The sequence below is a fragment of the Bos indicus genome, chromosome 8, assembly GCF_029378745.1.
Source record: "Bos indicus isolate NIAB-ARS_2022 breed Sahiwal x Tharparkar chromosome 8, NIAB-ARS_B.indTharparkar_mat_pri_1.0, whole genome shotgun sequence".
NCBI lineage: Eukaryota > Metazoa > Chordata > Mammalia > Artiodactyla > Bovidae > Bos > Bos indicus.
Genome location: NC_091767.1, coordinates 109,836,334 through 109,849,121, shown reverse-complemented (window position 1 = coordinate 109,849,121; position 12,788 = coordinate 109,836,334). Strand labels below are relative to the sequence as shown.

The window sequence follows — 12,788 nt, the reverse complement described above, 5'->3', positions numbered from 1 at the left end:
TCTTGAGTTCTTTGGACGTGAACATGGAGTCTTTGATAGAGTCTTTCCTTCTGACATGATGAGATGTCTGAGCTCATATTATGTATTCCTGCCCAAGGTCTGGACTCATCCCTTCGTATAAAGCACTCTCTACTGTGATTTGGAGTCACCTGGAGGGCTTATTAAGGGCTTCCCAGGTGGCTCAGTGGTAAAGAGTCTGCCTGCCAATGCAGGAGACACAGGAGATGTGGGTTCAATCCCTGGGTTGGGAAGATCCCCTGGAGAAGGAAATGGCAACCCACTCCAGTATTCTTGCCTGCAGAATCCCCATGGACTGAGGAGCCGGTGGGCTACAGCCCATGGGGTCGCAAAGAGTCAGATGCGACTTGGCAACTGAACACGCATGCACGGAGGGCTTATGGAGACAGATTGATGGGTGCGCCCTCTTTCTAGAGTTTCTGATGTAACAGGTGTGGGTGGGGGCCCAGTGATTGGTGGTGCTGATAACGCTGTTCTAGGGCCTACACTTTGAGAACCACTGTTTTAAAGGATAATGGAAGTTTTTTTGTTTTTGTTTTCTGTGAGCGATGGTATTTAGCGACTGTAGCCTGCATGCTAGGGAGGGTATTGATTCTAGGTTTTTTTAGTGAAAGGAAAGAAATAATTGAATGTAAGTTCCTATTCATGTTTCCAATTCAAATTTAGAATTACAGGTTTTAACTTTTTTATATTTGTGTTTTCTGAGGCTTGGTTCTTATGGTCGTAGTAATTAGTTACTTAATAAGTATGCATGTACTTATACACACACAGTTTGAGAATAACAATACAAGTGTTATTTCCTGCAGCACGATTACTGAAAGCAGCTGAGGGCTTCGGCAGCAGCTCCTTTGTCGTCGGAGAAAGATCCCACTAGGGGTGTAGAGATGACTCGACTTTTTCGTTATTGAAATCGTTCCTCTCTGTTTGGTTAGCCAGTCAGCTTGATGCACAGTTAAATTCTTTTCCCGTGTCTTGTGCTTTTAGTTTTAGGAGACTCTCATTTAATTTTAAAATACTTATCTGAACATTCAAATGCTTTCACCGTCACATCTGTAAAATGAATCTGCTCTTTCCTCTGTCTTGCTCTCTCCTTTTCCTTGTCGGCAGCCATTCCTGGTGATTGATTAAGTGGCAGGGTGCTGTGCATCCTTTTTCCTCTTGGGGTCCACACCGCCCTCCACCCCGCACCGCCTCCTGAGCAGTATATTTGAAGGATTCCTTGAGGGCGGGATATTGATGCAGTCCTCATTCCTGTTCCTTTATGGCTTCTGAGCGCTCCGCCGCGAGGAGGCACACGCGTGGATCCCTCTGCTACGGACATTTGCTATTTCCAGCCTCTTGCTATTAGGAATAGTGGTTCCGTATTACAAATAGTGCACATTTTGAGATAGTTAAAATTCACACTGTGTACTGTTTGATTTCTGTGTTTTTCCTTAACATTATAACTTGAGCATTTTCCATGTATTGTAAATGTCATTTAAGACAGTTTATTTTTATGATTGTGAAAGTAATACAGACTTAGAGCTTTTAAGAAGCTCAGGAAGATCAATATCAATACAAAGTCACCCGTAATCCTTCTACTTAGGGATACTGTATTATTTTGATGTGTTTCCTCCGAGCCTTAAAACTATTTTATGTGAGCAGTTAGAAGACCGTCAGCATCGTGTCACACAGTCTCCTGCTTTGTTTTTCTCTTAACTGTGATGTTTTATACTATATGCTTTTTCTAAAAAATACTTTTAATTGGAGGATAGTTACTTTACAGTATTGTGATGGTTTCTGTCACACATCAGCATGAATCAGCCATAGCTAGGCGTATATCCTCTCCCTCTTGAACCGCCCTCCCATCTGCCTCCCCGTCCCACCCGACTAGGTGGTCACAGAGCACCAGCTCTGGGTTCCCTGCACGTATAGCAGATTCCCACTGGCTGTCTCTTTCACATATGTCATGTTTATGTTTCCATACTGCCGTATGCTTTTTATAATTCTGTGTTGTTAGACGTTTAGTTTCCTTCCGGTTGTTTCAGTATTGCAAATAATTTTGTGATAAATGTGTGCACCTGAAGCTTTCCCCAAAATTTCAGATTATTTTTAAAGTTGGTTTTCCCAAGACCTTAAAGAAGGAGGAAGCTCATGTTTGTCAGTTATATCTGTTTGGCTTGCTTTCTTAAGCAATAAGGTAAAAACAGGTGAAAGGTTGTTACCTCGAGACTTGTCAAGCAACTTCTGTTTTTTCTTTTGCTTCTGGTAGGACCTTAGAAATGAAGTTGAGAAATTACGCAATGAAGTGAATGAGAGAGAGAAAGCAGTGGAGAGTTGTTACAAGAGTCTGTTGAGTGAAAGCAATAAAAAATTGCAGAGTCAAGAGCAAGTGATCAGGAGCCTCAGAGAAAGCGCCGCTCAGAAGGCCTCGTTGCCTCAGGTACCACGTGTCCCTCCTGTGTTTACACGTTCTTACTTCAGCGTAGCTTTTCTTTGTTGTTGTTATTGTGCTTAAAAACTCTTTTCTAAGGATGCTCAGAAAAAGGTGAGTCTGGCAAAAAAAGAGGGTGGTCTTCACTGCTGTCTGTCAGCACTTTGGAGCTTTCTTTGCGCCGTTTGGACCCCAGCCACCATGGAGGTGAGTTTGGAAGAGAGAGAAGGTCCAAGAAGAGAGGGGCCTGTCTTGGGTCACATGACTAGTATTAACAATTCATTTGGGTTTCCGTAAGTTCCTGTGGGCAGACGTGGCTGAGCTTTTCGGCCAGTCCAGTGCGCGGCGAGGCCTGCCTCACCGTCCTTGTCGACACCCGGCTGAGTGCTGCTCTCACGGTTGTAACAGTGCATGAATGCGTTTGTAATTGCCTGATACTGGTGGCTGATGGAAACTATTTAGAGGATATCTGGGTATTGTGAAAAAAGTAAATCTTCCGTTAAAGAGCTTGGGACCATGTCTTAGTGTTTTTTTTCTCGATGAAAACTCATATGATTCGTTTGTCTCCTTAGAAATTCAATGAAAGAGATCTGGAAGCGGCACAGCGGAACTGTGGCTCAGTGCCGGCGGAGGAGCCCGAGTTCAGGAGTGAAGACTTGGTAACAGAAAAGTGCTCTTCTCAGTCACCAGGCGGCAAAAGCATCTTCTCAGAGGTGAGCTCGACTGAAACTGGACACTCACGTGCAAATTCGTATTCTTTCCTGACACATACGTGTCGGCTCCTCTGATCTGAAGATCCTCCCAGGCCTCCTTGCTGATAATTGAGCTGACAACAGGCAGGAGGAGGGCTTCTGTGTCTTGCCTCCTTACAGACGGGTATCCTTCAGCCACGTGTTAGTATTTGTGCTGTGCAGGAAACCTAGAAACCACAGCTCGTTAAAAGACAAGCCTCATATCTGCCTCCTAGGGTCCACCTGTCGAGAACTGTGTAATCTTGAGGTAAGACCATTTTCCAGCTGACGTGAACACGAGCAGTGGCTCAGCAGGCCCTTCCCGATCGGGCCCCAGGCTAGCTTTCCGGTCTCCTTTTCTTCCGTCCCCCGTCATCTCTGACACCTCCCGCAGATGTGCGGAGGCACCGTGTCTGCACCGCTCCGTGCCCTGTGTGTGCTGCCTCGTCAGCCTGGGATGCCTTGTCCTTCCCCGCTGACCTGGCGGCTCCTGCACTCTCGGGCTGCCGCTGAGCGTTGCGGCTCTGGGGCTCCTCCCCTCCCTGGAGACCCAAGCACCCCGGCAGGCCCCCCAGGGGAAGGGAACGGCATCCGTGTCTGAATCGCAACGCCTGCCCTGTGCCTGGCCCAGGATGTTTCTTGAGTGAATGACTGATGGTACAGGTTTGTGGAGATGCATACAGAGCGTTCTGACCCAAAGCTTGCCTGTAATGCAATGAGGGAGCCAGAAATGGCACAGGAAAGGAGTTTATTGTAGGCCAGCTTTTTTTTTTAAGCTTGCCTTTGATTAAGTTCGGGCATTCAGAAAACAGGGAGTTCTTACACAAACTCGTTGTCTGGTGAATGACTCAGATCATGACTTGTGGTTTTTGGAAAGTATGATTCTTAGAATAACAGCTGGTGTAGCCGGGGCACGCCATCAGAACAGACTCGGGCGCTCGGGCTGGAGTGGGCTGCTAGAGGCCTGCTCTTGTGCAGGCACCAACCCCATGGCTGCTGGTCTTGGGGAGGGGCTGGGGTGGTTGGGTGCACGCAGCAGGGGCTGTTCTGTAGCTGGTGGAGAAGTGGTTTCAGTGTGTTGGCTCCAGTCCTGGCCGTGGCACTGCGCGTCCACTCTGTCAGCCCTGGTCTTGGAGGGCGCCGTTGCCGAGCCCTGGGAGCTCTTTCTTCGCTCTGAGCACTCCTGAATCTGCCATTGCTTGAATAAGAGTGTCAGTGTGGACTTGGCCTTTGTACGGGGCTAGGCATCTGGAGGCCTGGGTTCCTCTCTTTGCTCTGTGTCTTCCCGTGAGTGGCCATGTCCAGGCACGGTAACTGGATTTCAGGGGCCTAATGTGTGATTCTGAGTGGCTTACCGTTCCTCGACATTGACCAAATTTAATGGGATATTAAGATGCACAGTAACCCATAATCAGGCACAGTCTGTTTTTTTTAAACTTTTAAAAATGTTAAAGTGCAGTTAATTCACCCTCGTTGTGCTAGCTCCAGGTGTCCGCAAAGTGATGCAGCTCTGCATGTGCGTGCGTGTGTGCGTGCGTGTGTGCGGGGGCCCCTCATCGCAGTGGCTTCTCTCATCCCCGCTGGCGGGCTCTGGAGCGCAGGCTCGGCAGTGGTGGCCCTCGGGCTTAGTAGCTCTGAGCCGCGTGGGATCTTCACAGACCAGGAGTTGAACCCATTACCCCACATTGGCAGGCGGATGCTTAACCGCTGAGCCACTACGTAACTCCCTATATACTTTCTTCTTGATATTCTTTATCAACATAGGTTATTACAAGATACGAAACCTAGTTCCTTGTGTATACAGCTGCTGCTGCTGCTAAGTCGCTTCAGTCGTGTCCGACTCTGTGCGACCCCATAGACGGCAGCCCACCAGGCTCCCCCGTCCCTGGGATTCTCCAGGCAAGAACACTGGAGTGGGTTGCCATTTCCTTCTCCAATGCATGAAAGTGAAAAGTCAAAGTGAAGTCACTCAGTCGTGTCCGACTCTTAGCGACCCCATGGCCTGCAGCCTCCAGGCTCCTCCGTCCATGGGGTTCTCCAGGCGAGAGTCCTGGAGTGGGCGCCACTGCCTTCTCCGGTGTATACAGCAGGTCCTCGTTTGTTTTGTATATAGTGTGTATGTGTCTGTCCATCCCAGATCCCAGCTTCTCTTCTCTCCTCTGCCCCTTTGGTAGCCACAGCTTTGTTGTTCTGTCTGTGAGTCTTCCTGTTTCTTAGATAAGTTCATCTGCATCATTTTTTTTAGGTCCTACACATGCGGGTTATCATATGATGTTTGTCTCTGACCTCACTCAGTACGACAATGTCTAGGCCCATCCGTGTCGCTGCAGATGGCGTTACTTCATTCTTTTTATGGCCAGGTGATACTCTATTACATATACATACGCATCAGTCAGTTCACTTCAGTCGCCCAGTCACGTCCGATTCTTTGCAGCCCCATGAATCGCAGCACGCCAGGCCTCCCTGTCCATCACCAACTCCCGGAGTTCACTGAGACTCATGTCCATCGAGTCCGTGATGCCATCCAGCCATCTCATCCTCTGTCGTCCCCTTCTCCTCCTGCCCCCAAGCCCTCCCAGCATCAGAGTCTTTTCCAATGAGTCAACTCTTCACATTAGGTGGCCAAAGTATTGGAATTTCAGCTTCAGCATCAGTCCTTCCAACGAATACCCAGGGCTGATCTCCTTCAGAATGGACTGGTTGGATCTCCTTGCAGTCCAGGGGACTCTCAAGAGTCTTCTCCAATACCACAGTTCAAAAGCATCAATTCTTCAGTGCTCAGCTTTCCTCACAGTGCAACTCTCACATCCATACATGACTACTGGAAAAACCATAGCCTTGACTAGACGGACCTTTGCTGGCAAAGTAATGTCTCTGCTTTTGAATATGCTGTCTAGGTTGGTCATAACTTTCCTTCCAAGGAGTAAGCATCTTTTAATTTCATGGCTGCAATCACCATCTGCAGTGATTTTGGAGCCCAAAAAAATAAAGTCTGACACTGTTTCCACTGCTTCCCCATCTATTTGCCGTGAAGTGATGGGACCAGATGCCATGATCTTCGTTTTCTGAATGTTGAGCTATAAGCCAACTTTTTCACTCTCCTCTTGCACTTTGATCAACAGGCTTTTCAGTTCTTCTTCACTTTCTGCCATAAGGGTGCTGTCATCTGCATATCTGAGGTTATTGATATTTCTCCTGGCAATCTTGATTCCAGCTTGTGCTTCTTCCAGCCCAGCATTTCTCATGATGTACTCTGCATTTAAGTTAAATAAGCAGGGTGACAATATACAGCCTTGACATACTCCTTTTCCTATTTGGAACCAGTTTGTTGTTCCATGTCCAGTTCTAATTGTTGCTTCCTGACCTGCATATAGGTTTCTCAAGAGGCAAGTCAGGTGCTCTGGTATTCCCATCTCTTTCAGAATTTTCCACAGTTTATTGTGATCCACACAGTCGAAGGCTTTGGCATAGTCAATAAAGCAGAAGGAGATGTTTTTCTGGAAGCTACACACACACACACACACGTATGTATATGGGGTGCATGTGTCCTTTCAGGTTAGAATTTTCTCTGGACCTTTGTCCAGGAGTGGGAGTGCTGGATCGCATGGCAGCTCTGTTTTTGGTTTTTAAGGTGTCTCCATACCTTTCTCTTACTCCTTGGAAGAAAAGTTATGACCAACCTAGATAGCATATTGAAAAGCAGAGACATTACTTTGCCAACAAAGGTCTGTCTAGTCAAGGCTATGGTTTTTCCAGTGGTCATGTATGGATGTGAGAGTTGGACTGTGAAGAAGGCTGAGCGCTGAAGAATTGATGCTTTTGAACTGTGGTGTTGGAGAAGACTCTTGAGAGTCCCCTGGACTGCAAGGAGATCCAACCAGTCCATTCTGAAGGAGATCAGCCCTGGGATTTCTTTGGAGGGAATGATGCTGAAGCTGAAACTCCAGTGCTTTGGCCACCTCATGCGAAGAGTTGACTCATTGGAAAAGACTCTGATGCTGGGAGGGCTTGGGGGCAGGAGGAGAAGGGGACGACAGAGGATGAGATGGCTGGATGGCATCACTGACTCGATGGACGTGAGTCTGGGTGAACTCCGGGAGTTGGTGATGGACAGGGAGGCCTGGCGTGCTGCGGTTCATGGGGTCCCAAAGAGTCGGACACGACTGAGCAACTGAACTGAACTGATACCTTTCTCCCCAGTGCCTGCACCAATTTTATACCCCCGATAACAATGTAGGAGGGTTTTTTTTTTTTCCTCCACACTCTCTCCAGCATTTATTATCTGTAGACTTTGTAATGGTGGCCATTCTGGTTGGTTTGAGGTCATACCTTATTGTAGTTTTGATTTGCATTTTTCTAATAGTGATATTGAGCATCTTTTCAGGAGGCACAGTTTGTTTTGAAATAAGATAGCAGCCCATCAGGTTTTTTAAAATTTTTTTTAAATTTATTTTTTAAAAATTTATTTTAATCTTTCTATGTAGAGGATCATGTCATCTGCAAATAGTGAGAGTTTTACTTCTTCTTTTCCAATTTGGATTCCTTTTATTTCTTTTTCTGCTTTGATTGCTGTGGCCAAAACTTCCAAAACTATGTTGAATAGTAATGGTGAAAGTGGGCACCCTTGTCTTGTTCCTGACTTTAGAGGAAATGCTTTCAATTTTTCACCATTGAGGATAATGTTTGCTGTGGGTTTGTCATATATAGCTTTTATTATGTTGAGGTATGTTCCTTCTATTCCTGCTTTCTGGAGAGTTTTTATCATAAATGGGTGTTGAATTTTGTCAAAGGCTTTCTCTGCATCTATTGAGATAATCATATGGTTTTTGTTTTTCAATTTGTTAATGTGGTGTATTACATTGATTGATTTGCGGATATTGAAGAATCCTTGCATCCCTGGGATAAAGCCCACTTGATCATGGTGTATGATCTTTTTAATGTGTTGTTGGATTCTGATTGCTAGAATTTTGTTTAGGATTTTTGCATCTATGTTCATCAGTGATATTGGCCTGTAGTTTTCTTTTTTTGTGGGATCTTTGTCAGGTTTTGGTATTAGGGTGATGGTGGCCTCATAGAATGAGTTTGGAAGTTTACCTTCCTCTGCAATTTTCTGGAAGAGTTTGAGCAGGATAGGTGTTAGCTCTTTTCTAAATTTTTGGTAGAATTCAGCTGTGAAGCCGTCTGGACCTGGGCTTTTGTTTGCTGGAAGATTTTTGATTACAGTTTCAATTTCCGTGCTTGTGATGGGTCTGTTAAGGTTTTCCATTTCTTCCTGGTCGAGTTTTGGCAAGTTGTACTTTTCTAAGAATTTGTCCATTTCTTCCTCGTTGTCCATTTTATTGGCATATAATTGTTGATAATAGTCTCTTATGATCCTTTGTATTTCTGTGTTGTCTGTTGTGATCTCTCCATTTTCATTTCTAATTTTATTGATTTGATTAATTAAATTAAAATTAAATTAAAAAATTAAAGTTAATTTTTAACTTTACAATATTGCATCAGGTTTCAGATGGACAGATCGTCACTAATTTGAGTATATTTAGTTAAACTTTACTATTTTGAATCATATTTTAGACATGTAAAAAATGGTGTAAATGTTGAACAAAATATTTCTAAATTTATTGGACAGTTGAGTGATTTAAAATTTCATGTCTGTAGTCTGATTGTCGGTATCACCGTGTTTTCAGTCTTTCAGGCTAATGTTTTCTATACTTCTTAGAACCACAAGTATAAAGTCATCCTGTGGGCATTTCCATTATATTTTAGAACCTGGTGATGTTTAAATGACTGCAAAAATACTTAGGTATTTTAGCAAAGGTTCTAATTCTGTTCTGCAAGAGTAATTGCAAATTGAGGATAAAAGATTATAAATGATCTTTTAGAAATTGGAAATTTCTAGGTGTCAGTTTAAGAAATCCCAGCTGTTGCAGTCTACAGTATTTTTCCTCCTGAGAAAGGTGTTTTTTTCAGATTGTAGTTCTTTCTTTGTAGAAAACACGAATTTTTTTTTTTCCCGTGCTCTGCCCTTGGCTGTTTTGTGTTGATTTTAGAGTTTATTCTCTACCCATTTCTATGAAGAACTTGAGGCTGTCATGATGTCTCCACTGACTCTGGGCAGTCTGTTTTCCTTCTAATCGTGTGTGATCCTGAGAATTAATGCTGGATGGTCAGGGAATTGAAGGACAGGGAGTAAAACACAATGACCATGTTTAACTTGCTGCAGCCGGAGATTTATAGGTTGGCTGCTGACGTGGTTGGGACATCACTGCTCAATTTCCCGAGTAGTAAAATAAATGTCTGTGTTGCAGAGCTGTGACATAGCTCTTGAAATCGACCAGCCTCTATCTACCAGGCTACTGAATTGCCCTGATTACCAAGAAGTGAGCCATTAAGCTTGCTCTTCACGTGTCTGCGCCTCTCCAGATTGAGGTCTGGGCATTGCACGTGTTTCCTTCCGGTCTCTGAGGAAACTGGTGGGGCAGACGGTGCCTTGGCTTTGGTGTCGGCGTGTCAGTTCTACTGCTTGTTAACTCTGTGACCTTGGGCAAGTCACCTTCTCTCTGAACTCATCTTCCTAATCTGTAATATGGGGAGTTACATGCCTACCTCTTGAGATGATTAGAAATAACGTACAGGTATCAGTTAAACTTCTTTTGACGGCAGGCCGTAGGATCCAAGGGTGAAGAGTTTGAGCAAAACAGCAGTGAAAGGGAGTGTGTATTGGGAACGTCCTGGAGACTCATAGGTGCCAAGGGGTGTGGACTCCAGGGCTCTGCCTGGTGTGGAGGGGCAGGGTGGAGGGTGGGGGGCAGGGGCTCCTCGTGATCTCCCTCGGGCCACCTGGCCCTCTGCTTCTGTGCTGAGGAGATCCAGGGGTTTTCAGCTCTGCCCAGGGAGCCAGATGACTTCTCTGTAATCGGGCATGATTCAACGCCGAGGAATAGGTGATGGATGAAATGGGACCCAGACGGCTCCAAAGAGTTCATTTGTTTAACGTGGGTGAGCGATTTGCTTCTAGGAAGACACTGACTCACTCTGACTCCATTGTGCAAAGTACCCACAGGGGTCTCTCCTCTTAAGACTCATACCGGTCCCTGTATTCCCCTTGTACCTTCGTAATCAGCATTTCAGCATCTGCGGCGGCATTTGACCTGTGCCAAGCAGTGTGCCTGGCTCGGGATGACCCCTTGCCCCCGAGGGGTCTGCAGGCCTGTGAACTTGCAGTTGGTCCACAGGCTCTGGGTGAAGGGGAAGGTGAATCGGGCGCCTCGGGGCTGGGGGAGGGTCTCTCTCTGTAAGGTGTGAGGAGGGTATCCCTGGAGGGGGCTGCCTGCTGGAGTGTGGTCTCCAAGGAGGAGGGGCTGTTCCCCCTGGGGAGCCCAGGTGGAGGGGTTTCCTGACTCCTTTGGGACGGAGCGCAGGTGTGGCCAGCTGGCAGGTGGAGGGTGGGGGCCGAGGCGAGCAGTGGCCTGGGAAACCCGGGGGAGGCTCGCAGTGGCTGCTGGAAGGAGGGGAAGGGACCCAGCCAGGCCCCCAGGCCCCACACCGCAGTGGGCGGTCTTCTGGGGCTTCTACCCCGGCTCAGGGCGATCCAGGTAAGGCCCCCAGGGTCGGGATTCTTTCCCTGGGTGTGTCTGTCCTACAGCTGGAATCTACACCATCCACCCACCCAAGGTCCATATTTACTCATCTTTCTTCCTAGTCCTTCTTGGTTAATTATGTACCTAAGCACACATTCTGACTGCAGCTTAATAGCTGAGTGGACTCAAAGACGTGACCTGTCCTCTCGGAGAATCAGTTAATTCATCTGCACAGTGGGAAGGCTGATACACCTGCTGGGGTGGTTGTCGCTGTTAGAGATGACCTGTGTGATGGGCCCGGCCTAGGACATAGGCGTGGGGAGAGACGACCTGTGTGATGGGCCTGGCCTAGGACATAGGAATGGTGAGAGATGACCTGTGTGATGGGCCCGGCCTAGGACATAGGAATGGTGAGAGATGACCTGTGTGATGGACCTGGCCTAGGACATAGGAATGGTGAGAGACGACCTGTGTGATGGGCCTGGCCTAGGACATAGGAATGGTGAGAGATGACCTGTGTGATGGGCCCGGCCTAGGACATAGGTGTGGGGAGAGATGACCTGTGTGATGGGCCCGGCCTAGGATATAGGAATGGTGACAGATGACCTGTGTGATGGGCCCGGCCTAGGACATAGGAGTGGTGACTGTGGCTGACGCACATCAAGTGTTTACTCCATGCTGGGCATCAGCGCGAGAATGTTGTGTGGATTAGCTCAGCTCCTCTCTTTCACAGCCCCGTGAAGTAGGCAGAATTATTAGCTCTGTTATAGGTGAGGATATTGAAGTGCAGAGAAGTTGAGTGACTCGTTCAAGTTCACACAGCTAATAAGGAAGGTCACATGCTCTTAACCGTCCCTGCCTCCCATGGTAGACGCTCAAGGTGTAGTAGGTTTTCTAATTTTCCTTGTCAGTGTTGGCTGACCTTTAATGCGGCTGACAGTGACTGTGTCCCCAGGCTCCCAGGGCTTTGCATCCATCGTGGGTCATTCATGGGTGGATTGAGGAGCTCAGGCCCTGGATCCTGGCCGCCTGGGTCCACACTCTGCCTCCGTACCGTGACTCCATGCTCCGGTTCCCTCATCACCAAAATGGGGCGAGTGGTAAGGCCTGAGCCCACTGGCTTGTGAGGATTACATGAGAAAATGCTAGAGTGCACTTGGCACCATGGCTGATGGCCTCTTCGTCTGGATACTGTGGCACGTTCCTCCAGGCGCTGCCCCGGGGTCCTCTGTCTGCACGCGCGGTGTGTGTGCGTGGGAGCTGGCGCTGGGGACTGTGTACGGAGGCAGCCGGGCGCACCTTGAGCCACTGACCTGTGACATGAATTACAAGAGGGCCTGACGTTTCTAGCGCTGTGGGTGGCTGACTTCTCACGACCAAACAAGCGGGTTAGCGTGGAAACCTTTCGTTGGCAGGGTTGCCTTGACCTGTGGTAGCAGCGTTCTTCCAGGTAACGGGCTCCTAACCTTTTTGCCCTCTGTATCCCTTTGGTAATCTGCGGGAGCCAAGGCCTTCCCTGGAAAAGTATTTATATGCAGAAAATATGTGCACAGGTTTATAAAGGAAACCAGTTATTTTGAAGTTTGATTGTCAAAATATAAAAAGTTGGCTGTAAATATAAAAAACTGGTGTTGCTTTGGAGTGGTGAGCAGCGACTGCCGTAGTTTTGAAGTAGTGATAAGAATAGATATTTTGAGATACCTGCTGCGTGCACCTAGTACCTATGCTTCCTCTGCTGACCAAATCTCGGGGAAACACTCTACTGAACTGCTGGGGTTTGTGGCCGTAGCAGCGTTCCTTCAGCTCCTAAATGAAGAAAATGCTAAACTTCAGGTAGAGGTTAGTGGGAATGAAGATGTAGCTTTTCCCCCTCCTGTGTGTTTGAGTGTCCATCGGGGTCGGAAGCGCTGTCTCAGGACGCTACCTGAGCTTTAGGGGCCAGGCTGAGGCCACGTGAAATGTGAGGACCGTTTGCAGCCCCTCTCTGCACAGACCAGGTGTCTTCCTGGCATTCAGGACCACCTAGTCTGTGCCAGGGGTTGTGCA

The 12,788-nt window shown here is 47.3% G+C and overlaps 1 protein-coding gene across 9 annotated transcripts in view; it reads left to right on the top strand.

Annotated features, from left to right (window-relative positions):
- The window catches only part of CDK5RAP2 (CDK5 regulatory subunit associated protein 2), a 183,555-nt gene that overhangs the window by 83,663 nt on the left and 87,104 nt on the right, over nt 1-12,788 (top strand). For 8 of the 9 annotated variants that reach the window (XM_019966830.2, XM_019966831.2, XM_070795380.1 and 5 more), the window contains exons 13-14: nt 2,270-2,440; nt 3,004-3,144. In XM_019966830.2, coding sequence (XP_019822389.2) covers nt 2,270-2,440; nt 3,004-3,144 — 312 coding nt within the window. The remainder of the gene's footprint in view (nt 1-2,269; nt 2,441-3,003; nt 3,145-12,788) is intronic. The other variant, XM_070795383.1, reaches the window with a different exon arrangement.